At 37.0% G+C, this 27,670-nt stretch overlaps 2 protein-coding genes across 3 annotated transcripts in view; one reads left to right on the top strand and one right to left on the bottom strand.

Moving 5' to 3' along the window:
* The window catches only part of bin3 (bridging integrator 3), a 61,806-nt gene extending 60,152 nt beyond the window's left edge, over positions 1 to 1,654 (top strand). The window contains exon 9 of one of the 2 annotated variants that reach the window (XM_079382513.1): positions 21 to 1,654. In XM_079382513.1, coding sequence (XP_079238639.1) covers positions 21 to 167 — 147 coding nt within the window. In that variant the 3' untranslated portion in view covers positions 168 to 1,654. The remainder of the gene's footprint in view (positions 1 to 20) is intronic. The other variant, XM_079382514.1, reaches the window with a different exon arrangement.
* On the bottom strand, positions 1,399 to 27,670 carry LOC306848144 (long-chain-fatty-acid--CoA ligase 6-like). Its single transcript, XM_079382512.1, has 21 exons — positions 27,590 to 27,670; positions 18,472 to 18,719; positions 15,524 to 15,638; positions 14,747 to 14,811; positions 14,544 to 14,645; positions 13,721 to 13,820; positions 13,441 to 13,619; positions 12,877 to 12,909; positions 12,219 to 12,270; positions 11,971 to 12,044; positions 11,487 to 11,564; positions 10,270 to 10,404; positions 10,059 to 10,193; positions 9,792 to 9,887; positions 9,203 to 9,275; positions 8,877 to 8,965; positions 8,530 to 8,646; positions 4,671 to 4,814; positions 4,463 to 4,564; positions 3,482 to 3,553; positions 1,399 to 2,088 (listed from the first exon to the last, which is right to left on the bottom strand). The coding sequence occupies exons 2-21, from the start codon at positions 18,715 to 18,717 to the stop codon at positions 1,948 to 1,950; spliced, it is 2,148 nt and encodes a 715-aa protein (XP_079238638.1). The 5' UTR covers positions 18,718 to 18,719; positions 27,590 to 27,670; the 3' UTR covers positions 1,399 to 1,947.

Here is a 27,670-nt window from a genome sequence, read left to right as displayed (position 1 = left end):
TTCCTTTTGTTTTCTGTCAGGTGGCCTATTTTACAGAGATGCACAAGATCTTCACTGAACTGACGGATCAGATTGATCAGGGCGGTTTGACAGATGAACAGAGAAAGCAAGAGAACGAGGCCAAACTGAACGAGTTGCGCGCGCTGTCCATCGTGGCCGACGACTGAGACGGAAAACATCCTGTTACCCACGTCTTACTCTGACGTTTTAATGAAGTCACGTCAACATTTAATTTATTTCTCTTTTTTTGTTTGTTATTTTTTTGTTGATAACGTAGAAGTCTTGTTTTGAATATCTTTTGACAGATGAAGCCATCAGAAAACACTAATGATACTGTAAAACCTTTTAACAGGAGTTTTTAAGCGTGTTCAGATTCTCATATTAGCATCAAGTTTAGATTCTCAGCTGGAATTAATTACCTTTTCTTTTTTCCTGTTACTTTTTGTTGATCAAACTTCCTGTTTTGTTTTTCTAGTCTTGATAGTTCTAGAACTGACCAACGGTTGAATTTCTAACAGATAATTTACATGCGTATCTCTCCCATTCACCACAGGCCAAATTAATATTCAAATTGCAATATGCTAAAGCTTAGTTTTTTATACATGTGCATTATTTGTTTTCCGTAGTTCAAACACTACAGCAGTATCATCTTCAGCTATTTTTTTAATGCTTTTTCAAGTATCTTCAAAAAAATAGTGTAACACTGGAATAGTGCAGAGAATTGATATCTTGAATAATGTTACAGTGAGAGTGTCAATTAACAGAAATCATGCTAGTCTGGGGTGGACTCTGTGAGGAACTACATGCATTTAAATGATACTCTGCCTCCCTCTACTGACACGTGTGAAACATTTAATCTTTTTCTATTTTTTTGTATCTGACCTGTTTTTGTGCTCATTGTGTTTGTAATGAAGGAAAGACCGGTTTATATACATTTACCAGTAGTCTTACAGCCATAATACACAAGGGCCAATTATTTAAGCCGCACATTTTCATCTCATTTATGTCGATGTTGTGAATAGCATCAGTTACTGACAATCACTATATAGTGAAGTTTTTAAACTGGAAGAGCCTTGATTGTATAAACAAAAGATTGTTTCGGTTTAATATTTCAAATGTGCCTTCAGAGTAGGTTATGTTGCTCTCTATGGTCCATTGTAAACAAATTCAGTGCAAGTACCTTTGGATAAAGCATCGACCAAGCAACTTAATGTAAGCATTAAACAATGTTTTAACATTCCTGGGGCCGGTTTCGTAAAACAGGTTTATATCAGTTAGTCTGACTTCTTGCCAGCCCCCAGATAACCATCCTAATGCCTTTTACCACAGAACAAAGTTTCCTGAATGACATCCACATGAACCAATCAGATCTGTGCTTCAGCAACAGCTGATTTTGTCAGAGCTGTGAGTGGTATGAAATGGAAAAACTGTTATAAGGCATTGTCTTTATTCCTCTGTCAATAAAATGAAGTAAAATACAGTACATCCCTATCAGCTGCAATTAGTCAAACATTTACAGTCATTTCATCTGTCAACACAACAAATGAAAAAGCATTGCAATTCATACAGATTGTTCTTTAGAGGTGCAACTTACAAAACTGTAAAATATCAGGACACTGAAAGGCTATTCATTAAAATAAGTTCATCGGTTCCCAAATCTTGGAAAATGCAACTAAATGTTCCTGAACTACGTATTAGGATGAAGTGTCTGCGTCAGGCCTGTATGACCTCGGTTCAATGATCAAAGTCTAAAATGACCTAAAACACAATCTAGATCACTACATGAGAAGCAAAGATGTGAAGACTTCAGTCTTCGAGACCATTTATCATAAATTATGGAGAACAGTTTCCTGTCAGTAGCATCTGGCTTGTTTAGCAAGTCTTAAGTTAGTTCAAATGTTTGAGAGAAAATGGCTTTGTAAATGTGTTGTGGAAAGCGTGCGAGGTCTATATGGATGATTTACTGTACATCTGTGCGATCTGCTCGCTGAAGACTCGCCGGAGATCCACACGCTTGCTCTTCAGGGTCGGCGTCAGGAGGCCGTTTGACACGCTAAACATGTCAGGGTGTAAATATAAGTCCTTCACCTGAGAAAGAGAAAGAAAAATGGCTGAAACTTTATATAAAAGTAAAACATTTGACAAATGCCTTCAAGCGTCCACAACAATATCCAAAGACTTAATAGTTCCTTAATAGTTTTTCATTCATTAATATCCAGGATTTATTATTTGTTGGATAAGTATTCAGCGATACTTCACATAAAAATAAGACTTCTGCTTAAAATGCATGAAGAATAACTGAGGTTCAAACCTAATTTGTTCTTGTGTCAAGCAAGTACGGTTGAGCTTAAGTGTCAATTTTTCAAAATTTGTTTCGGTTTTGGTTTGTTAGGATAGGACAATATTTGGCCGAGATACAATTATTTGAAAATCTGGAATCTGAGGTTGCAAAAAAAATCTAAATATTGTGAAAAATCGCCTTTAAAGTTGTTCAAATTAAGTTCTTAGCAATGCATATTACTAATCAAATTAAGTTTTGATATATTCACGGTAAGAAATTTACAAAATATCTTCATGGAACATGATATTTACTAAATGTCCTAATGATTTTTGGCATAAAAGAAAAATTGATAATTTTGACCCATACAGTGTATTTTTGGCTATTGCTACAAATATACTCCAGCGACTGGTTTTGTGGTCCAGAGTCACATGTGGAAAAAGCCTAAATTAGACCGGTTAATCTAAATATAAAGCAATCATGTCTCCAGAAAGCTTGACCATTTGATTCATATGGACTTCTATCACAATCTCTTCATTAACTTTTTGAAGTGACCAGATTTTGGTAGAATGGACTTACAATGTTGGGACAGAAATCTCTGAGGTTTCATTAAAAAAATTCTTCATTTGTATTCTGAAGATTTGAACATTTCAAAGATTTTAAAGACTTCTTCAAAAGAGAACAAACAGCTGTTAAGGGGGTGAATTAAAATAAACATACAGATTGTAAGTTATTTTAGCAAATTTTAATATTTGTCTGATTTTAAATCATTTTAAGTCATCTTTTGCCCCCCTTGGAAATTTGCCTAGGAGCCACTGGTATAAAATCATAAAAAACGAGAGAACATTTGCCTCTTTTCTTTACAAAAAAATGACTCTGAAAGCAAGCAATGACTGGCAGACCCCCTGTTGAAGACCCCTGGTTAACATGGAAGCAGCTCCACCCACAGGAATTACACTGGAAATGCATAAAAAAATTCATCTGCTTTGAAAAGCAGTCCAACCTCGACTTCACAACAGTAGTACTGCATATTTTATACAAGCTGCCCAACCCTGATAAACACTGGCCAGATAGACTTCCTTTGCAAATGTATTTCCATACTCTACATCTTTAAAAACAATGAATGAATCATTTATCATACTGTATGTGATAATTTACACATGCTATCAATTAGGCTGTAAATGACGCAGAATGCTCCTCTACCTGCTCAAATGACTTCAGTCCCGCCTCCTTCCCCACTGCAGTCATGTTCTCCAGCACGGCTTTCTTCACATCCTGCCGGTCAAACAGAACATAAAGAAATGTCATTCAGTTTGAAGGAATAGTTCACCCAAGAATGAAAATTTACTCAGCCTCATCAGGAAACATTTTGTGAAACGTAGCATTGCATCACTTGCTCACCAATGGATGCTCTGCAGTGAATGGGTGCCATCGGAATGAGTCCAAACAGCTGATAAAAACATCAATCCACAAGTAATCCACACCACTCCAGTCCAACAAATAATGTCTGAAGAAGTGAAAAGCTGTAACAAATCCATCAGTTTTATCTTTCGCTTCTGGACAAAATATCCATAATCCATAACAACACTTCCTCCAGTGAAAAAAAGTCCATCCCCTCATGTCTCTCAAAATCTACCAGTTTTCACTTATAATCGGCACTCATTCTGTGCATATTTCTCTCCTGATTCATACAAGATGACTTTTTACTGAAGAAAGCAATATTATGGATTATGAACCTTTTATGAACCGTTTTAAGTTAAAAAAAAAAAACGTCTTTACTGATGGATTTTTTTTTTCCTTCTTACAAACACACAGCTTTTGGCTACTCAAGATGTTAATTGATAGACTGGAGTGGTGTGGATAATTGTGATGTTTTTATCAGCTGTTTGGACTCTCATTCTGACGGCACCCATTCACTGCAGAGGAACCATTGGTGAGCAAGTGATGTAATGCTACATTTCTCCAAATCTGTTCTGATGAAGAAACAAACTCTTTGAGATCTTGGATGGCCTGAGGTGAGTACATGTTCAGCAAATGTAACATTTTCAGGTGAACTATTCCTTTAAAACTATTGAAATCTTAAAAATTACAGTGTGTGCACAAGTGATATGAGCATGTTTAATGTAGTTTGGCCCCTAGAAGGGAGATCAATTTGTGTGTATTGTGTATGGCATTAAAGCTCACAGGATTTTGACAAAGCTCTTCATATGATCCCACAATCCCTCTTTCTTTGGCCCAGTCGACAAACACCTCCGGGTCTGGAACTACAACTCCTATCAGATAAGACTAAACACACAGAGAAACACAAGACTGCTGTGAGTTTCACCGCAATAAAAACAGGACAGGCCTACCGTTTAAGCTTGATGCCCAAAACTCAAGTGTCTACACTTACTTGTAGACTATCTCCGTGCACAAAGACCTGGAGAACAGGAACACAGCGAGTGTAGACATTCTCGATCTTCTCGGGAGCGATGTACTCGCCCTGGGACAGCTTAAAGATGTTCTTCTTCCTGTCCACAATGCGCAAAGTCCCGTTCTGAAAGACCAGAGAGACAGCAAACATTCACACTAGGGTCTTGTTCAGAAAGTCTTAAAGGGACAGTTCACCCAAAAATGTAAAATCTGTCATCATTTACTCACCCTCAAGTCATTCTGTATGAGTTTTTCTTTCTTCGATGATATTTTGATGAATAGTTTGTTTCCTACCTATTTCTACTCTGCATTTTCGTTGAGGTTTTTAGGTTTGATTGCACTTACTGGCAATTAGAATAATTTGTGCCTCAGCTGAGAACGAGCCTGTGTGATTGTGCAAAGTGTTAGTTTCGTCTTGAGCTATTAGCAGTCCTACCTTATTGGCTGGGCTGATCAGAAGCCAGCCACAGCTGTTTTTACTCTAGTTTCTTAGACTATTTATTTGATGTCAGAGCGCTGATGCGGAAGCGTTCAGCCGTCGTGCTCAGCCTCCTCGTATGAAGACCAACGAGTGTAAAGACAGATGACTTATTCCTGCGTGACTTTCACCGAGCAACGACACTGAGCACACACTTAAGTATCGTTTCTATCTTCCCTCACACTTTCCTATCCTCTATCCTTTTTCCTTACATTCCACACTCAGCATCCTGGGCTTGACTGAGACCTGGATTCATCCAGAAGACTCAGAAACCCCAGCTGCTCTCTAACACAATTTATCTTTCTCTCACATACCTAGGCAAGTTGGCCGGGGTGGGGGCACTGGTCTGCTCATTTCTAACAATTGGAAATACTCTACCCACTCTCCCCTAGGCAATCTCAACTCATTTGAATCTCATACCATTACTGTAACAGCTCCTATAAGACTCCAGATTGTGGTAATCTACCGTCCCCCTGGCCAAATACCACCAACCTTCCTAGATGAGCTGGACAGACTGCGGTCCTCTTTCATGGAGGATGGCACTCCATTCTTAGTCTTCGGCGATTTCAACATTCACCTAGACAGGCCTTATGCTACAGACTTCCAGTCACTCCTAGCTTCATTTGATCTCAAACGCCTCACCACTACTAGCACGCACAAATCAGGCAACCAACTCGACTTAATTTACACACGCAATTGTACTACAGATAACATTCTGGTACAACCACTACATATCGCTGACCATTTCTTCATTACATTTACTTTACATTTTGCTACCCAGGTGCCACCATCTCCCTTACCGGTAACTTTCAGACGCAACCTACGCTCCCTTTCCCCCTCCCTTCTTTCCTCTGTAGTATCCTCCTCTCTTCCCTCGCCTACCCATTTCTCTTCTCTGGATGTAAATGCAGCCACTGACACTTTATGCTCTACCTTAACCTCTTGTCTAGACGACATCTGTCCTCTCTTCTCCAGGCCAGCACGGGCTGCCCCTTCTAACCCCTGGTTATCCGATGTTCTTCGTGAGAATCGGACCAAACTCAGAGTGGCAGAGAGAAAATGGCGCAAATCAAACGATCCGTCGGACCCGAGTAGGTATCAGTCTTTGCTTTCATCTTTCTCTACTGAAGTTCACACAGCCAAATCCTCACATTTCCACAACAAGATCAACAGCACTCCAGACATGCGTAATCTCTTCAGAACATTTAATTCTCTCCTCTTTCCCCCTCCTCCACCTCCCACCACTTTGATAACCGCTGACGACTTTGCCACTTTTTTCACAGACAAAACTAGAACAATCAGTAACCAGTTCTCAACTCCACAGGACCTCCAATCAACCACATCCACTGCTCTAACTCCCATCTTCTCCTTCTGTCCCCTCACCAAGGCAGAAGTATCCAAACTTCTCCTCTCCAGCCATTCTACAACATGTCCTCTCGACCCAATCCCCTCACACCTTCTCCAAACAATCTCTCCCACACTCTTACCGGCACTCACACACATTATCAACACATCTCTCCTCACAGGCATCTTCCCCACAGCATTCAAGCAGGCTCGGGTAACCCCACTGATAAAAAAACCTACATTAAACACTTCTCTTTTAGAAAACTACAGACCTGTCTCTCTCCTTCCATTCGTAGGGAAAACACTCAAACGAGTTGTCTTCAACCATCTCTCACGGTTTCTTTCACAGTACAACAAACTGGATGCTAAACAGTCAGGTTTCAGGAGTGGCCATTCAACAGAGACTGCGCTACTCTCAGTCACTGAAGCCCTGCGAATTGCAAAGGCCGATTCCAAATCATCAGTCCTCATTCTGCTGGATCTTTATGCTGCTTTTGACACTGTCAATCATCAGATTCTCCTGTCTACCCTCTCATCACTGGGCATCACTGGGATTCCACTTCGCTGGTTTGAATCCTATCTCACCGGTAGATCCTTCAGGGTGGCCTGGGGAGGGGAGGTATCCAAACCACATCAACTGGTCACTGGAGTTCCTCAGGGATCGGTTCTTGGACCCCTCCTCTTCTCCACATACACTACATCACTGGGTCCCATCATAGATGCACATGGCTTCTCCTATCACTGCTACGCCGATGACACACAGCTCTATCTCTCTTTTCAACCAGATGATCGGATCTCAGGCTGCCTGGCGGACATCTCAGCATGGATGAAAGAACATCACCTACAGCTCAACCTGGCTAAGACGGAACTTCTTGTCTTCCCTGCCACTCCGAATCTACAGCATGACTTCATGATTCAGTTAGGCTCATCAATGATTACCCATCAACTTCGGTCAGAAATCTTGGTGTAATCTTTGATGACCAGCTGACCTTCAAAGAGCACATTGCAAAGACTGCTCGATCCTGCAGGTTTGCACTACACAACATCAGAAAGATCAGGCCCTTTCTGACAGAGCATGCTGCACAACTTCTTGTCCAGGCCCTTGTCGTTTCTAGACTAGACTACTGCAATGCTCTTCTGGCTGGTCTGCTATCAATCACAATCAAACCTCTACAAATGATTCAGAATGCAGCGGGACGACTGATCTTCAACGAGCCCAAAAGAGCGCATGTTACACCTCTCTTCATTTCCTTGCACTGGCTACCAGTGGCAGCTCACATCAAGTTCAAGACACTGATGCTTGCATACAGAACTACCACAGGCTCAGCACCCTCCTACTTCCACTCACTATTACGAACCTACATCCGCGACGCCTTGTGGTACCATCACAGAGAGGCTCAAAATCACTCTTCAGAACATTCTCGTTCACCATTCCTGGCTGGTAGAATAATCTTCCCACCCCTATCCGGAACGCCGGATCCCTGGCAATCTTCAAGCAACAACTGAAAACTCATCTCTTTCGGCTGTACTTGACTTCCTCCTAAACTAAAAAAAAAACAAACAAAAAAAACAACTCACTCTTTCCCTCTATCTTTCTCTCCCTCCCTTACTAGCTTGTACTTATTTGAACAATGACTGAGACTTGGTGTTACAAGCACTTCCTCTGTCTGATTGCCTCTTCAAGATGAATCGCTTTTTGTATTCCCCAATTGTAAGTCGCTTTGGATAAAAGTGTCTGCCAAATGACTAAATGAATGTGCAACCAAACAGTTGCTGGTACCCATTGACTTCCATATGATTTCTTCCCCCCATAATATGGAAGTCTATGGCTACCAGCAACATGTTCTTCCAAATATCTTATTTTATACTCAACAGAAGAAAGTCTCATAGACTGGAACAACTTGAGGGAACAGAATTTCCATTTTTGGGCGAATTAACTCTTTAAAGGAGAAATATATGCTGCATACAAGCAGCCCATAATGACTTAAAGTGATGTGAAGCAGCTGTAGGGTCTCACCGGCAGCCACTGTCCCACGTCTCCAGTGTGAAGCCAGCCGTCAGCGTCCAGCGCCTCTCCCGTCCTCTCCTCATCCTTCAGATACCCTCGGAAGACACTGTGACCCCGGATACAGATCTGACATGCATAACACACAATGAAAGTGTTAAAATTACATAGGGAAGTCCATTCATTTCAGCTCAAAAAAAAAAAAAAAAAAAAGTGTTCCTCACGTAGTGTGTAAGGCCCATGTTACGGGTCACTTTCCACAATTGCTGATAGATAAGGCCCAAAATTCCCCCTAATTGCAGAAAATGTTTCCATGTTTGGTTGGTGGGTTAATTTTCCACAGTGATCTGGATACTGACCTCTCCTTCTCCATTCTTGGCGTAGTAGTTCATGTCAGGGATGTCTGTTAACTTCACCATAGCGCAGGGTAAAGGAGCTCCGACATGACCTGAAACACAACAGACATAGCTAACATGATTCCTCAGAACAACTGCTGAATCACAAGTCAACATTAGTATTTTATGGCTTATTGTATGGTCACACTGGAAACAATCATGTCAAACACTACACATTTTGGATAATGTAACAAGTCATGCGAGTATCCTTATGTACTACTTTTTCAAAACTAATAAACAGTATGCCATTCATGACTAAAGCAGCCTTATAAAGATACATGAACACAAACCTGCACTCCAGTCACCAGGCATAGAAAAGGTACATCCAGCGGTGCACTCCGTCTGTCCATAACCCTCGAAAATCTGAAACCATATTAAATAAAATCAATGTCAATAACACAATCAATACTGGTGAATATCACCAATATGCACACATCACCCAAGTAGTGCTATTTTAGTGTTATTTGCATAATATCATATTATTTACTAATATTTGGAGTTGGCTATTATTTTTATTTTTTAGTTTATTTCAAATTTAGTTTAGGTTTTAGTAATTTTGTTATACCATTACTTTTTAGTAATTTTGTTATATCATACTTCATCTTATACTTATTTCATTTCAGTTAGTTGCCAAAGCAACATCTAATTTTTAAAGTTTCAGATGTTCATTTAACATTCACACTTTATTTAATTTCAGCTTTACTTCAATGACAAAACTGATTCTTAATAGAGTTTTAATGAACAGTAACAACACTGCCTTCAAATCAATGAGATGATGGAAAGCCTTGCTTAACCTACATGAAAATACATTTGTGTATGGTTTAAAACGCTTTATAGTATTTTAATATGATACTGAACAGTTATTAGGAGGGGACTCACCAGACAGCCGAGGGTGGCTCGGAGGAAGGACAGGACAGTCGGAGAGATCGGAGCGGATGCAGTGAGGATGAATCGCAGGTTTCCACCCAGACTGGCCTACAGGAAGAAAGAGAGAGAGATGAATGAGCGAAGAGAGACTTTATTTTGCTCCGCTTGCACTTCATATCACACATTTAACACATTATATATCCACAAGGGGGCAGTTCAACAGCTTTCCGTCAGATCTTTCAATAATCGCAGCTTGGTGTTAATGTGATAGAGACGTGCCTGTATCTTATTGAAGATCAGTCGGTCCCACATGCTGTTGTTCCTCACGACTCCACTGCTCAGCTCGGCCTGTTTCCTCCTCACAGCGTAATGAAGAAGGGCTCTCCTCAGTGGAGACGTAACCGAGCCCAGAATCTACACACACACAGACCAGAGTGATTTAACACTAATTATTCTCCATTTGTGTCCAACACTGACGTGTAGCACTCACTTTATCATAGATGCGGTTGAGTAATCGAGGGACCACAGGGAAGAAGGTGGGCTTCAGGGTCTTTATGTCATCCATCAGCAAAGAAATGTCACCCTGGTAAAAACCAACCCTTGCTCCATGACAAAACATCGACACCTGAAGAAGAGAGAAAGTGTACAATACAATAGAGAACAAGGATTCAAATGAACTACATAAAAGGACAAGAAACTGAAGAGTATGATGTTACTGTGTTTTTTGTATTCAGTTGGTATGCAAAATGCAAAGGTAACACTTTGTGCTAATTTAATTTATGCATTAGGAATCATGATATAACATCTGATAATCTGGGTTGATGTTAATTTACAGACTGCGTTCATCTTAATTTATTCATATTAAGTTTCTATTCATCTAATAATCCTGAAAAAAAATAATGCATCAGTTTCCACACACACACACAAATTCAAATAGAGACCAGTTCCTTTAAATTGTAATAATATTTTACAATATTAGTGTTTTAATGTATTTTGCATCAAATAAATGTAGCCTTAGGAAGCATAAGAGAATTCTTACAAAAACATTTAAATAAAATCTAAATTATTCCAAACCTTTGACAGCAATGTAAATATACTGTTATTAAAGTTCATTCATGTTAAGTGAATGTAGTTTTATACATTTTAACGTGTTAAAAATATTTATGTAGACATTTACATTAAGGATTAATACACAGTAAAACCTACTTGATTTTATTTAGTCATTTTTTAACAAATATCATTAGTGTAACTGTACACCATCAGAACATTAAAAAAAAAGTTATTTCATCATAACTTTTCAGGTGAAACCAAGGGAAATCTTTTCAAATTAAATAATAATATTATGTTAATAATAGTGCTGTCAAATGATTAAATCGCATCCAAAATAGAAGTTTTTGTTTAATGCGGTGTATATTTATTATGTACATATACACACACGCCTATATATAAGAAAAAAAATATTTTTATATATTAAATACATTATATGAATATAAATATATACATGTAAATATTTTCTAAATATATGCATGTCTTTATATCTACATAATTATATACAGTACACATATATTCTGTAAACAAAAACGGTTATTTTGGATATGATTAATCGCGATTAATCATTTGACAGGGCAAGTTAATAATTATATTAATAAAATGATAATACACGAGTCATAATGAGTTAGACTAGAGTATCATAATAGGTGGGGTTACCTGGATCATACGCTCAAACATGTGAGCGAGTGGCAGATAGGAGATGGACACATCCTCCTGACGAATCACAAAGTAGCCCTGGCATGTGTGAATATAAAATATGACAAATAGTTTAAAATATAACATTAACATTTTGAAATGGCCAATAAATGCTGTAATTAGACATTAGAATTTCACTCCCAAGCAAAATAGTAGTAGTTGCATTAAGGAGCATTTTTGAGAAAACAGCCTGAAGCCATTTTAACAGGCAACCTGAAGATAAAAGGAACAAAGAGTCTCATAAACAGGACTTGAAAGAGAAAGAGGTCTCATGGGAAACACAAGGTCTTTATTAAAGAAGAAACAGAAGGAAGAGGAACAGGACAGAAGATTAGATGAAAGCTATGGAGAGATGAAGTTTAGGAAGGGAAATGTCACAAGCTGAAGGAGGATAAGAAAGAAAAGAAAGCAGACATACAGGAAGTTAAAAACTCTCTGAACTGACCTCAAGGATCTTGATGACGGAGGAGGTGTTGGAGGCGATGTTGCCGTGAGTGATCATGGCTCCTTTAGGCTTTCCTACATGAAACAAAGAATCACATCTAAACCCTAATACTTAGACATCATGGTCATGTTAGGCTATCAAAGGGTTTGAATTTCACAGGTCATTGTAACAAACTAAACACAGTATAATGTGGTTATATATTACAACAGATGAGGTAATAAAGGTTTATAGCGTCTGCTGGTTGGTACCTGTGGTCCCACTGGTGAAACACACCACAGCCAGATCCTGAGGTTTAGGAGGCTAAAGCCAATACAAAAACAAACAATCAAACAAAACAAATTAAAATATCTAAAACTCAACATTTAAACAGTCTAGTCCAGTGTTCACAGTAAGCCGGCCCTGCATCACGCTATCATGTTCATCTGACACCCTCCACCTCCCCCAGCACCACCTGTCTAGATGTGCTACAGGGGATATTATGTACATCTATTTGTGCAGCAGCAGCATAAATCTTGTGACTCGTTCACTCAGAATGCCAGTGCACTGCCTCTCTATTGTTTTTTGTATGCATGCATGTGCTAGACGAGTTTGACAGTTATGCTTCCAAATTGCATCTTTTGAAGTATTTTGGCATTCTAAAAGATTTCCAAAAAAAAAAAAGCATCGCTCAACCTTACTTTTTGCATACCACTGTGTCTCACGATTTTTAATGCAAAAACACATTCTGCGTGAATTGTCTATTAAATGCTCACAGCAGCATACTAGAAATAGCACATATCCATACTCCGTAATAACAGCAGCAGAGCATATAGCAGATCAAGTCAGCCAAGAATAAATGCAGTAAGACGGTCACATATCCATTAAAATTACTCTGAAAGAGGAAAAAAAGAAGCAAGGAGCTCTTACCACAGGTGGCTTTAAATTCTCTCTTCCTAGATCCTGCAATACATTTAAATACAGATATTTTAACTGCATTGTGACAAATAAAGTTATAAATAAGACACTATTAGAGTACTTCTTACAAGCAAATGCCATTTCAGTATTTCTACTTCAAAACTGAATGTTTAATTCAATGTGTAACTGGTGTTTTGTTTTTTGTAATTGTTTGTGAACTTTACTCACAATTTCTGAGTGAAAATAGTTTCAAAGTAAATCCTACACCATTTTTTTCCCAGTGTGATCATGTTTTTATGACCAGCAAATAGAGACTCTAAAGGCAATACATTATGAAAAACAGGATCACATCTCAAAGCTCAGAAGTCATAAAAATGGCATCCATGTTTACCGTCCAGTAACTACTGAGTATTAAGTACACAGACATTAATCAATCACAATAATTTATTAAGATCATTTGCATTTTGTAAAGGTCTTAGAGAGAATGATGCAAACGAGTCATTAAAAAGGTAAATTGCTACAAAAATGCCATAAAATTGTACAAAATGAAAACAACTGTTCAATTTTATTCCTGACCATAATCTGCGAGAGCTGTAGTATCTCCACACCACACTTCCTTCCTCTCTCCAGCAGGGCGGCGCTGAAGGGGTTAAAGAGCACCAAACAGGAGAGGGTGGGAGTCACTCCATTCTCCTTATTCTTCAACAGAGATTCTGCCTTATCCTCCTTATCACAGATCACCATAGAGATCTCAGCTGGAGAGAGATCAGAGACAGAGAGATGAATCTCAAAAAGCGCTATTAAGGTTAAAATGTAAATCACATCATCGTTTCGAGACTTTATTATTATTACACACCCAGGTTAAGGATGTGAACCATGGCCTCTAATCCAAGTGTATCGTACAGAGGCACCAGAGCCATAGAGAAGGTGTAACAGGCCAGCTCTGCAATGACCCACTGCAGCCAGCAGGGGGAGACAAACAAAATGCCAACATATTAGAAACATCCAGTTTTAATAAATATCTTAACGGAAGTTGCTCAGCTGGTTAGTGTTGGAAATGTGACGTTGCACACAGGCATTCAGTGATTTAACCGATTTGTGAAAATATGCCTATTAGATTAGACCAGTAGAAAAAAAGATTTTTTATTTGATGAAATACTTAATTTCATTACAAATTGCATTACCAGCATAACAATTTGAGTGAAACGTTCACATGAAAAAAGATTTTTGTAATACTTTACAGTATGGTCAACTTTCTTAACAACATTTGTTAACGTGAACTACAGCATTTATTAATATTAGTTAATGCTATTTTTAACATGTAGTAATACATCATTAAAATCAACAGTTGTACCTGTTAAAATTTTTAATTGATCTGAGCTGACATAAACAATGTTGTATTGAATTTTCAAAAGGTATCAACAAAAATATTTTCTCAGGAGTAGAAATACTACACTCCAATATTAAATATATGACTCAAATGATTCCTGATTTTCAATCTAGATAAGACTTAAGTCTTACATCAGCGGTTGCATACAAATAGAAATAGGCAGAAATAATGGTGAATTTGATTAAGATTATAAAAACAAACTTTTAACATAATTCCTTAAAATACCATGCATTGAAGAACTGTTCACAAACAGACCAGGAAATCAGATATTAATCTGTGTATGATATACCTCTGGTCTGTTTTGGGCAAAGATGCCCACATACAGCTGTGCGTTTGGTTTGCAACCCTTCGCCAGCAAACCTGATCCCAACACCTGTGCCCTTTCTGCGACCTGTAACAATCACATTGCCATTAAAATCACTCAGAGGGCTTTTGCTGGAATACATGATTGTTATACAGTAATAAATGCATTATAACATGCATTGCTCTCACCTCAGTGTAAGAGATCCACTGATAGGGCTCTCCAGGTTTCCTGAAGCCAAGACAAGGACCACTGCCTGCACAAAACACAATACTGTTAGTTACTATGACTCAGGAATTCTTGATTCTGATTGGTCAACTGTGAAATACTGTGGTCAAATACATATTTTATCATGATTACTAGCTACTGAGCTGAATAACTGACTGATCCGCTGTTATACGTGCTTCACATCATCTTGTCTAAGCTTGTTTATTAATGACTTTCTATTGTCTTGGAGCTGAATAATGACACTATTGTCCTTTTAGAGCTGCTGCTGTGCAGCAGAAGTTTCCATCACTGATTCTGTTATTTTCCAGTTTATTACAATGAAGCTGCTTTGAAACATTCTACTGTATAAAGTGCTATATAAGATGACTTAATAATGACCAGCTCATTGAAAATGACATCTTTCTTGCTGTATATCCGCTGTTCTAAAATTATCCATCTTTATTTGTCTCATCACAAATGCTTTCTACGTTCCATGAATTCAAGCACAAAAAAAAACACTTCAAACTCAAGCAATCGACCAAGAAACTATTGTACAATCCATTCACTGAAGGAAGCTGCATGTGATAAAAGCATTATCGATCTGAGAAAGCCTTGCAGGGCGCTGCGCTAAATGAAAAGAAAGAAAAACTGAGGAGCCATTGAATTCATCTGCACTCAATGGATGAAATAGTCACTCGAAATGTTTCTCTGTATATTTATACAAACTGTTTTCAAAGCTTTCAGAGAGAAATCACACAGACCTGCTATCCGCAGTCCTCTCTGGAACATGTCGTACACTGTCTGTGTGTCCTCATAGTAAAACTCCAGCAGATTGTCGTCCGGCAGTAAAGCGGAGCGTCTACAGCTCTGATCTCCCTGTAAATAAGTGTGTAATATCTTTAAATGGTGTGTTATATGACCAAGTATGTTTGATATTGGTACATAGTTATACTTTCTTGTTTTTCTCCATTAAAAAGACAGTTTATCCAATAATTATCATTACTTATGCCTAAAGAATCCGATTGATATTAAAATTGTAAACAAAGCAAACAAACAACGATTATTGGAGTATATTTTAACCCAAAAGTATCCCACAATGCAATGCACTCAAATTGACCTTCCGTTGTCAATGCGATGAATAAAGCAGAAGCAATATTAAATGTTCTTAATACCGCTTTCTTAAATGTCTTAATCTGTATTGTAAAGGTGACATGCTTCGATGACCGGCTGATTTTACATTATCTCTAAGTATATCTGCTCTTTTAAAACTATTCCTTTTAATGACTTCCCAACTCAAACAAAAACACCTGGTCTAAGTTGGTTTTGCAGTTTGATTAGACCATAATGTTGGCTAGTTTTTGGACATTTTTCAGCTAAACCGTGTGAAAGACCATCTTAAGAGCAGCTTGATAAAGAAGATCAGCTAAAACCAGCAAAACAGTTCAAACTGATTTAAGATAGCTTTTTGGTAGGGTTGACTTATTTGATTAGCCAAAAACTGACTCCACATGTAATTGAGGATCATGTGAAAACAATAGACCTGCATAAATTTTCACAAGCTGTATTTAAAGCTGCAGTCCGTAAGTTTTGCCTCTTTGTCACCATCTCTGTTTGAAAACCTGGAATTGCAGCCAGGTGCGGAATCATCTTGCTTGATGTACTCGATCTAATCTAATGTTTTGAGGTGAATGTGTAGCTGTCAGTCACGCAATCACAGATTCTAGCCTATGTCTTGGAATATATGACCCAAATAATAATTTTCACCGGCTATTGTCATCTGAACAAGTAACTAACAAGTCTGCCACGTTTGTTCTGACCAACTGAGGAAAAAAGCATTACATCACGCTACCAATGGTGATTTAATCTAAAGATCGGTTAGCTCATATCACATCAAACCATGCAAAGTATTATTATTGTTATACTTTACTCTCAAATGATTAAATGTTAACAACATCAGTTTTGCGTGACTGAGTATAGTGTGTATTAGCATATAGATTAAAATTTCTGTACGGTCTAATTCATTCGAATTTCATATTAAGAAATTCTTTTAATCCAAAAAGCAAACTATGCTCCCTTCGAACTGGTTTTCTTTAAAATACAAATCTTGTGTAATCCCAGGCTATCTGTCTGTAATTAGAAGCGCATTTAAGACTGGAATACAATTTAATTTTATTCACATGCATTTCATAAACACATAATCCTTTCTGGATTACAATCCGCCATCAAAATGATACATTTAATTATTCCAGCTGCTGTGAGAAAAGGCTATAAAAGAGTCGCCACCTGCAGGATCCTCACATGCGAAAGCCTACTAGCTGGGACGTCATCTTTATGTTTACAGACGTGGCGTAATGACGCAGTGCCATGCTCGAATTTCCTGCAAAAACCTACCCGTACCACTCAAATTAGAAAACATTATTATAAGGTAACTGTTGTGAATCGGGCTAAAGTAAGGCAATAGTTTTGAACACTGGCTGGTTATGTACTTGCTCAAATATTGATTTTGGATCATTTTTAACCCCCCAAAAAAAAGTTACGGACTGCAGCTTTAAACAGTGTAAAGTATACTTTCAGCTATTCATCACTATATCCATCGTTATACAGTATTAAAGTGTTCATTAATATTTTGAATTAGGTTTTATTCTTACCCTTTCACATAATTTTAATTTAAGTTGTAGTATTTGATTAGTAATTGAACATTTTAGAAAGTTAGTATAATTTAGTAACAGTTTTTGTTTTTAATATTTCTTTACCTTTAATTCATTTTTATTTCAGTTTTAGTAACTTCAATACTTCCCACTTAACCTCCTTTAAGTTAGTAAGCTGCCAAAGTAATATTTCACATTTTTAAGTTACTAATTAAGTCTTAAAGGTGCAGAATGTAATATTGACAGCTAGCAGTTGAAATGGTACTGCAGACCAAATTCAAAATATTGCGGAGTTTGTTTCTCCCGCCTCCCTCTCCTCACATGGGTTGCCAGATTGAGGACACGCAACAGGAACGAGCCCAGCTGACAATGACACTAAACTGACTAATTTATTTAGCCGTGTTTTAATCTTCCTGTGGACGCCAAGGCATTTTAGTCGGGTAGAATCTGCGATCTCTGACCCAGTTTGTTTGCTGGCTTCCACCAACTGGCAACCCGAGGTGTTGAACTGGCACAAGTGCTCTACATTTAACCCATCCAAGTGTACACACAGTAGTGAACACTGTATATGAACTAATGCAAACGTGGTATTTCACACTTTTGTAGAGTCAATGCTGCAGCGCCCGGGGAGCAGTTGGGGGTTCGGTGCCTTGCTCAAGGGTCTCACCTCAGTCGTGGTATTGAGGGAGGAGAGAGTGCTGGTTATTCACTCCCCCACCTACAATCCCTGCTGGACCTGAGACTCAAACCCACGACCTTCAGGTTACAAGTCCAACTCTCTATCCATTAGGCCATGACTGCCCATAAAATACTATTGGTTAAACAGGCAGTGGGTGAAATCACACAAACCAAAACAAATTTCAAAGAATACCTGGCTGTAGCATTGTTTTTGGAGAAACAAGTACTGTATGTGAACTAATGTTTCTTAAATATCTGCAAACGTGGTATTTCATGCTTTTGTAGAGTCAAAAAAATTACAGCACCTTTAAATTTTTTCTCACCTAATATTTATATTTTATTGGATAGATATTAGTTTTAGTTAGTAGTAACAACACAGTTACCTGCACAGGTATGGACTGGGCCTGTAGGTCACATGGAGGCTGGATTGGTCGAGGTCTGGTCACCAGCCAGTAGGTTGTGAGAGAGGCTAGCGCTCCTAAGCCTATGATAGAGGAAGGAGAGAGGGAGAGAGAGGACAGAGAGAAGGACGAGGGCAGAGACGGAAGGAGCGTCTTCAGATTGTCCATTTCAGACGTGCCATCTCCTCCAGTGAAACGCAGGGAACGCAACCAATCCTGAAACTGCATAGCTGTGAGAGACACACAGATTCACTGTCATCAGCATCATCATAAGAGTCCAATACTTCACAGTCTCCCACATCTCTCTAAATTATATGAAAAAGGACAAGGGCTACTGGATGAGAGCTGTAACGCATCCACAGCAGCAAAATACATATTTAAATCCAAAAGCAGCCCAACCTAAAAGCCTGCTTTGAGAACACCTAATCTGAGAAATATGTTAGATATTTAGAAATGTTGGTAACCAAACGATTTTAGTGACTATTGACATTCATTAAAGGCATCTTTCATCTTATTTTATATTCCAGCAAAGACGGATATGCAACACTTTACAGTAAGGATCCATTTGTTGATATTAGTTAACTACATAAGTTAAACTAACAACTAAACTACTAAAACTTGAAGTAAAATTAAAATGAAATTGAAAAATAAAATCAGATTCAAAATATTAACAAAATATGATACCAAGCAGCAAAAAAGAAAAAAGAATGACTATTCTGTATGCTACTATAGTGGCACAGAAATGACACGTTTCAGCTTTAACCATAGACAAAGAACAATCACTGCATTGTCATTCTATTAATTGATGTCAAATATGGCAATTTTCACAAACTGGCCCTTTTAATAGCAGCTCGCCAATAACCCTTATTAAAGCTGTTAGAAATGTGCCATTTTTTCCACTATAATTACAAAGATAATAAATGGCTGTTTACCACAACAGTCAATCACAAGCCCTGACACGCGCTACAATTTTGTTTTTTTAAACTGTAAGTTGAGGGAAGACGTGGCCGAGAGAGCTCAACACGCTGCAACTTAAAGCACATGCAAATAGAAAAAACACATGCAAATTAAGAATAGATCACATGTGCTGCAAATACTCACAACACAAATGGAAACGTGCTGCAAAAATAGAAACGAGTTGACAAAAAAAAAAAAAAAAAAAAAAAAAACGCGCCGCAAATTAGTACAGACCACAAAGGGGGACCCCAACAATGCTAACAAAAATTTATCATGGTTTATGTAAAAGTAGTAACCATGCATCGATGACCAATTGTATAACCACAGTTGCACAAATACCATGGTTAAACTATGTTAGCATGGTTTATTTATTGTATCCATTTTTTATATATTAAAAGTGTATATAATACATAGGCTACTTATTTTAATAGTAAAACCAGGCTTATTTTTTTTAAGTTGTAAAAGTATCCAGCTTATAAAACTTTACAGTAATTGTGTAGTATTGTGTCAGCTTATTTAGGCTAATAATATATATATATATTTTTTAAAAAGCTAAGGAATTATATGATCAGCATGATAATAAACAAATCTCACAAGCATATCCCAGCCAGGTCCGTCACTTGTTGCGGTTCCCTTAAACATTTCCAGTGTGGTCTGTGCGTATTTGCAGCTCGTTTCTGTTGATGCAGTGCGTTTGTATTTATTTGTGTTGCGAGTATGTGAAGCACATGTGCTGTCAATAATACTATATCATGGATTTTCCAGAGACACATGAAATTTTGCAGTAGAAAAACTTTTTTTTTTTTTTTTTTGTAAAACATACTTCAGTAATTGTTTGAATTGAAAATCAAGTCAAGACACAATACAAAGCAAAAGCAGTTAACCGTGGTAAAATTAGGGTTGCAAAGAGGCAGAATATTTCCGTTAAATTTCTGGAATTTTTGGAAAATTTCGGAACGTTTCCTGAAATGTTCCACCCCTTTGTAACCCTAGGGAGGGAAAAAAAAAAAAAAACGGTATGCACGACCTTGAGTGACCTACTGCTATAATAAAAACTCCAATATGTTAAAAGATAATTATAATCATTACAAAAACCACCAGGAATTATAGTCCATTATTCTAACTCTATGCTGAAATGATTTGGTGCATTAACATTGAATTACATTAATGTGCAGTGACTCCAAACTAACCACTCTCATTGATTTCTTGTAAAGAGAACAAAACCTGAATGAAAAGCACTCAGCCCTGAGAGAAGCCAACTAATGTTTCGGGCCTCATCTGAATGCCAGGAGGAAGTAATGATGATTGGCCGACACACAACAGGCGCTCGGGTAACTCTCGGCCAGTTTTGCGCAAGGAGGACACACACGCAGCCGAAACACAAACACAGCACAGGACACACAGAAGGACAGGTGGAGATGACACGAGGTGTTTTCTCTCGCTGACAGGCTGCAAATGAATTTTAATGGCGTCCCGCAGCCGAAGATGACACTGAAGCGAGTACAGTCGCACTGATTTGGTGGTGGGATGGGGTGACTGGGAGGCCCCAGTGTGAACGCGCTTGCCAATGAGATGATCTGTAACGATCACATGAGACGACCCAAACACGCTTGCTTCCCGGGACTCAATTTACAGCCTCTCTCTGTCTTCTCTAACCTCTCACCCACTTCCTCCCCCCATTAAAGCACAGGAGGATAAAGGATGATGTCATCATCCCTTGCCCTGCATTGGTATTCCCACAGAGAGGGAAAATGCCCTCCCTCCTCTCTCTCTAAATGCCACCACAGCAAGTGCCGTGATGTTTGTCTCCAGAATACTTAACTCTAGAGCCACCGAAGCCAGCCAGCGTCACAACTTCAACTCAGTGTATGGGGTTTATAATAGCCACGGATGATGATATGCACACAATACAACTCTATAATGACATAAGACATGTGTATGTATGCATATATATATATATATATATATTAATATTATATCAGTATAACAAATATTTACAATAATAGTATAATAAGGATTCAAGATACATTACAATTAAAAAAAAAAAAACAGAATGTCCAGAGCACAAAACCTTCAAGTCATAATTTAACTCAAAATCATTAATAAAATAATAATAATAATAATAATAATAATAAACAACAAATTTCTCAAGTTCAAAAAGTATTTTTTTATAGCCTTATTTGGCACTAAAATTAAATTCATGTGTATATCAGCCGTTTTAAAGCAGTTCCGAAATTTCCAAGAAATGTCAGTAGTTGGTAAAAATATTAAACATTACATTTTTGTAAAATATGTTTACAATTTTATACAAAGTACCATTTAAAATAATTAATTTTAATAATACATTTCCAAACAGCACGCATGTGCAAAAAGTCTTTAAATTCATATATATAAATGATAAATATGATATAACACGTATACACAACCATTCAAAAATTGAGGTAGGAAAGATTTTTGGTATTTTCAGGTTTATTTGATTTGATTTATTAAAACCAGTAATATTGTGAATTATTTTTTACAATTTAAAATAACTGTCTTTTTCTATTTATTATATATTAATATTACATTTTTAGTTGTATTATATTATAAAAACGTATTATTCGATATATTTTAAAATGTTATAATTTGTCATATGATACATATACACTACCTTTCCAATGTCTGAATTTGTTAAGATTTGCAGTATTTTTTGTTGGATTTTACTGTATAAAAATTTTATATAATTTTTTTAATAAGTAAATAAATACTACAATTGCAAATAACCATCTAATCTATTTAAATGATTTATTTACTATATATTTAACATATAATACAGTCTTGTATATTATTTAATATATATTTTAAAAAGCTATTTTCATCATTTAAGTGTCACTTGATCCTTCAGAAATAATTCTCAATTTGGTGCTTAAGACAGCTGAAAAATGTAGCGCTGCTTAATATTTTTGTGGAACCCATTATATGTTTTTTCAGGAAGATTCCGCAGGGGAAGTTTTTTTTCTAACATTATAAATGTCTGTCACTTTAATGTGTTTCTACTTTAATGTGTTTCTGCTTAATAAAAGTTTTTTTACACAGTAGAGCCATGCTTTTTTGCAGATTAACAAAGACAGATTAACAAAGACAAAAAGAAAAAAAAAAAATCTAAATTGGAAGGGTCTTCTAAACCCCACGTGTGGTCACTTTAGAGGCAAGAGTTAAAGCAACACAACAGTAAACAGGGAAATCCCTTTCATCTGAGCATCTCTGTCACAGGTCCACAAAAGCTGGAGATAAATGGATTTAGCAGAGATGACATCTGAAAATGATTACGCATCACAGATGAGGACAGACCTCTCTCTTTCTCTCCCTCTCTCCCTCATTCATTCATAAGGACCATTGTCAGAGGTAGACAGGCACTATTGTGTGTTTCTGGCACTCACTTGGGAACTTAAACAGAACAAAGAGGGGAGAGAGCGACAGGGGCTATTACTCAAACTGGTGCTAAATGAACTAAAAGCGCGTTTCAAAGAAAGACCTACAGATTTACAGCCTCCGTCGCTGAAGAAAACTCAAGCTCTCAGACACCAACACAGCAGATATCAACAACTCACTAAGAGCAGAGATGAGACAAATGTGTTTTATAGGTTTATCTACACAAAAACTATTTTGACATGTAAAACTGAACAACTTGCATGTGCTGTAATGTACTTACAGACTGTACACTTTAGGTAATATACACACTTTAGGTACTAATATGTACCATTTTGGTACATGCACTTTAGGTAGTGATAATATGTCAATTTTGGTTCTAATATGAACTCTTTAGGTACTAATATGTACCACTTTTGGTACTAATATTTACACGTTAAGTACTAATATGTACATTTTGATACATATTATTTGATACACTTTAGATACAAATATGTACCATTTTTGGTACATATATTCACTGTAGGTAATGTACATTTTGGTACTAATATTTACACTTTAGGTACTAATATATACAGTTTAGGTACTAATAATATGTACCATTTTTGGTACACTGTAGGTAATGTACATTTTGGTACTAATAGTATACACTTTGGGTTGTAATATATACACTCTAGATACTAATATGTACCATTTTGGTATTAATATGTACACTTTATATACTAATCTGCATGTTACTAATGCAATATATGTACTTAAGGTACTCATATGCACCCGTTAGGAGTAAATAAGGTATAAATGTACATTAGTGTACGGCAAAAGTTGAGCATTCTGGAGAGTTTTAAAGCATATTTAAAATGAAAACGAGGCTGTGAGGGGTTCAGTGTGTAATATTCTGCAGTGTACCTTCATGTCAATCATTCAGCTGAAAAAGCACTGAAAATATTTCTTCCCAAAAATTCCTCGAGACAAAAAGTTCCAGAAAAAATGAGGTGCGATGCCTGACCTTGAGACAGCACTGAACTGACTGTACATCCCTCACAGCCTTGTTTTCAGTCGTGTCCAATTATATAAGGTACCCTGACTCAGGTCCATTACTGAAGAGCATTATTAGTGTCACATGTGGCCACAGGAAGTGTAAAACTTGCAGTGATCTCAGGACGGTGTTGTTTCCTGTGCGGAACAGTTAAACTGCATTTTAGTTTGTTCTTTAGGTCGTAAAAAAAAAAAAAAGTGTCATAAACAGGTTGTAGTTGAGAGAGAGAGACCTCAGGCGGAGCTCCTGTACAAACAGCGTGATGAATGGAGAAACAGTTCATTTGCTGACATGAGTGACGGCTCAGAGCAGGGCTCTTATTGCTGAGAGGTGTGCTATTACTTTTCTAAATGATCGGACTGACAGTTTTGCCTGGTGGATGATCAAATAATTGAAAATAATCAACAAACTTACACTGAAAGAAGAATTCAAGCTATATTTACTTATACTTGCAACATCTTAGCAGCCGTAAAGCACAGTCCTGGCAACCACAGAGACATGCTGAAGACAGCTTTAAACAGGTGTATGGAACAAAGTTCAATTTGATTTATAACCCAGTTGTCACGCGCACAACATGGTCTGAACCTCTTACAATGCCGAGAAGACCTCAGTGCTCAGAACAACAGGCACATTGTTAGACTAAAGACATTCAGGATCCAGAGCGAACATCAGTTCCCAAGTGTGTAAGGTAAAACCTCACCGTTAGGAGACGGAATGCAGGTGAGCGAAAAGTGATGTGCGAGGACGGAGAATCACAAGAAATGAATAAGCTCACTGGAAAGAAAAACTGAAAGATCTTTGATATCGCAATTATTGCTCATTGACAGCATTGGCAATAAATGAAGACTCAAATGCTTCTTAAATTTACCTTGAGAAAAAAAGTGTGTCTCCTCTAGAGTTTTAGAAAAGATCTCCGCAATGTCTCAAACATTCATTCATTCATTTTAATAAGTAACTGAATATCCATATAAAGTGTGTCTACAAATGTTGTCTATTTTATTTGTTTATTTAACTTTTAATTAAAAAAATGTATTTAAAAAATAAATAAAGTTAGGGAAAAAGTCTGAGATGGTTATTTGAGTATTGTTTATACTTTTAATGTTTTGAATTAGCTTTTATTTTCATATTTTAAGTTTTAATTTTAACTATTAATTGCATTAGTTTGCAACTTTGTCATGTCTTGTTCATGTGTTTTTAATAAATATTGCATGTGTTTTTAATAAATATTGCATGTTTTTATCATTTTTACCTTTTGACTTCTATTTGCTATTATTTTAGTTATTATTTGAAAGTCTTAAAATGAAAACCTCTTAATTCCCTTTTATTTAAAGAAAACTTAAGAGAAAATCTGAGTTAGAGTTATTAGTTATTTTTGTTTATATTATTTTAGTATATACATTTTTATTTAACGTTTTACATTTTCAGTTTTTATTTGAAACTTAGATTTAGTAATTGTGTTTATATCATTTTACATCATGCTTGTGTTTCTTGTAAATATGTGTTTTTGTTATTTTGATTAGGTTTTGTTTCTTTAATTTACTTTTATTTCAATTTCAATAATTTTAGTACTGATTTCAGAAAAGACAACATTTCTAATTTTCATTAACGTTCTTTTAAATATTTTTGCATCAATTATTTATATTTTATTTTAGCTTTATTTCAATCAATTGAAATTTTTGTAAATAGTTTTTGTTAACAATAACATCACTGGAATGAAAACCTTCTTAATTACTGTAAAGGTCATTGCACACAGTGCGAAATTTTCATCTGAAATTTTCGCACTTTAAAAAATAAATATGACCACACGTTGTGTCAATCACGTCCCTCATAAAAAAAATTCGGATCAGGTTCGATTTTCTGCGTTTTCACATCCGTAGCATGCATTTTGATAGGAAAGGATGACGAATATGAAAAAACGCACGCAAAAATTTCGGACTGTGTGCAATGACCTTTAGTCTCCTAAACAAGCAACTTTTGAGAAAAACCCGTACCTCTGGCAGCGGGATGAAATAGCAGGTTCACAGGATATGATGTCACACGAAGAGGACTCTGGAAGTGGCATTCCAGAGGATTTGAAAGGGAATATGATGAGGAGGCAGGGAATGAGAGCGCCTGTCCAATGGTTAATGAATGAAGGAGGGGGTGAGCGAGAGAATGACGGGTGTTCTCTGGCTGTGATTCCCAAATGAAGCATGAAGAACACAGAATCACACTGAAAAGGTTTGGAGAGGAGAGGGACGAGGGAATGGGGAGGGTGTTGCATCACAGTGGACAAATTAACTGTCTGGGAGCGGAAGAGAAATGTGGAAAAGCAGTGATGCATCCTTATGTCTGATGTAATATACAGTGAAAGGTAACTGTCAGCCTGTAGTGGAAGTACGTTTTTTACTACATTACAAAATTTCACAATATCGCTACTGTGAAATATCAGCATGGTATCCTGAAGACACACCTCACAACATGCGGTCATGGCTTTTTGTGCTGCTCAGAAATGTTGTTACTCTCAAACTATGAGTCATTTTAAAGTATTTTCCCCACCAACACCAACCTGACTCCAAAACAAACGTCTGAATGTTGGATTGTGTGAATGTGTTCCACCAGAACAAGCTTATTCAGCATGACTAGACATGCCACACACATGCACAACAACATAATTGACAAAAACTCACCTGGCATGACATGAAGTCAGAGAAATGCATTAGTACATAAAACTACAAACGTATTCAAAGTAGGCTAGCCTAACTGAGCACTTACTGTAGATTAGGCTACATAGAAACACAAGACTCACATAACAATGTTATTAAATTGGAAAAACTTCAGTAACATACAGTTGTCCCAAAAATCATTTAAATAGTTTAGAGACACTTACAATATCTGAATGCCATTGGATTACATAGCATATGTGACCCAGTCTTAAGTCGCTGGGGTATATTTGTAGCAATAGCCAAAAATACATTGCATGGGACAAAATTATCCATTTTTCATTTATGCCAAAAATCATTAGGGTATTAAGTAAAGATCATGCTCCATGAAGATATTTTGTAAATTTCCTACCATAAATATATAAACTTAATTTTTGATTTTTTTGCATCAAATAGTTGCATCTCGAACAAATATTGTCCTATCCTATCATATGTCAATGGAAAGCTTATTTATTCAGCTTTCAGATGATGTATAAATCTCAATTTCGAAAAATTGACTGGTTTTGAGGTCGAGGAAACAGTAGCCTAAATAGGTAGCCCATGTGTTTTCAAAAGGTAAATGTGATTATTAAGCCAGCGATTATATGAATTATAAGAAACCCAATTAACAATATTATTAGGATTAAACTATTAACAAAGTGTTTAAAAGTAGCCCATTTATGAGCGCGCCATTCTACTTGTTTACAAAATACGTGCACGTGTCACGCGCTGATGCCAAACTTTAAAAGAAATGTGACGAAAGAATGTCTTATAAAATCATTTCACTCACTCAAAAGACGATGCTGAACGTTAAATTCACATTAAAGAGCTGGTGTGATGCTAAACAGACCGAATGTTGAATTGCAAACGGAACGACTGAGTGAGTGAAGGATGAATGAATGAATGATAAATGTGGTCTATCGAAAGTCTGCATGTTTTCCGCTTTTCTACTCTTGTACGAAATCGCTGCATTTATAGGCTACGTGGTTTGTGGAAGTTTTAAGAAACTGGCTCTTACCTATGTGTGGAATCTGTGTCACCCGTCCTCCGAGAGTTTGTCTATTCTCCTCAGACTGTGGTAAATCCCTCCCGAACCCCA

The sequence above is a fragment of the Barbus barbus genome, assembly GCF_936440315.1.
Source record: "Barbus barbus genome assembly, chromosome: 28".
NCBI lineage: Eukaryota > Metazoa > Chordata > Actinopteri > Cypriniformes > Cyprinidae > Barbus > Barbus barbus.
This window is presented reverse-complemented; position numbering and strand designations above follow the sequence as displayed.

Excerpts from the sequence above, each read along its gene's own strand:
- LOC306848144 (XM_079382512.1), bottom strand. The coding sequence starts at position 18,717 with ATGCAGTTTCAGGATTGGTTGCGTTCCCTGCGTTTCACTGGAGGAGAT. Across the intron at positions 13,821-14,543 it reads TTGCCCAAAACAGACCAGAG|TGGGTCATTGCAGAGCTGGC; the intron begins GTATATCATACA and ends TGCTGGCTGCAG. Across the intron at positions 8,966-9,202 it reads GCCTGGTGACTGGAGTGCAG|GTCATGTCGGAGCTCCTTTA; the intron begins GTTTGTGTTCAT and ends GTTGTGTTTCAG.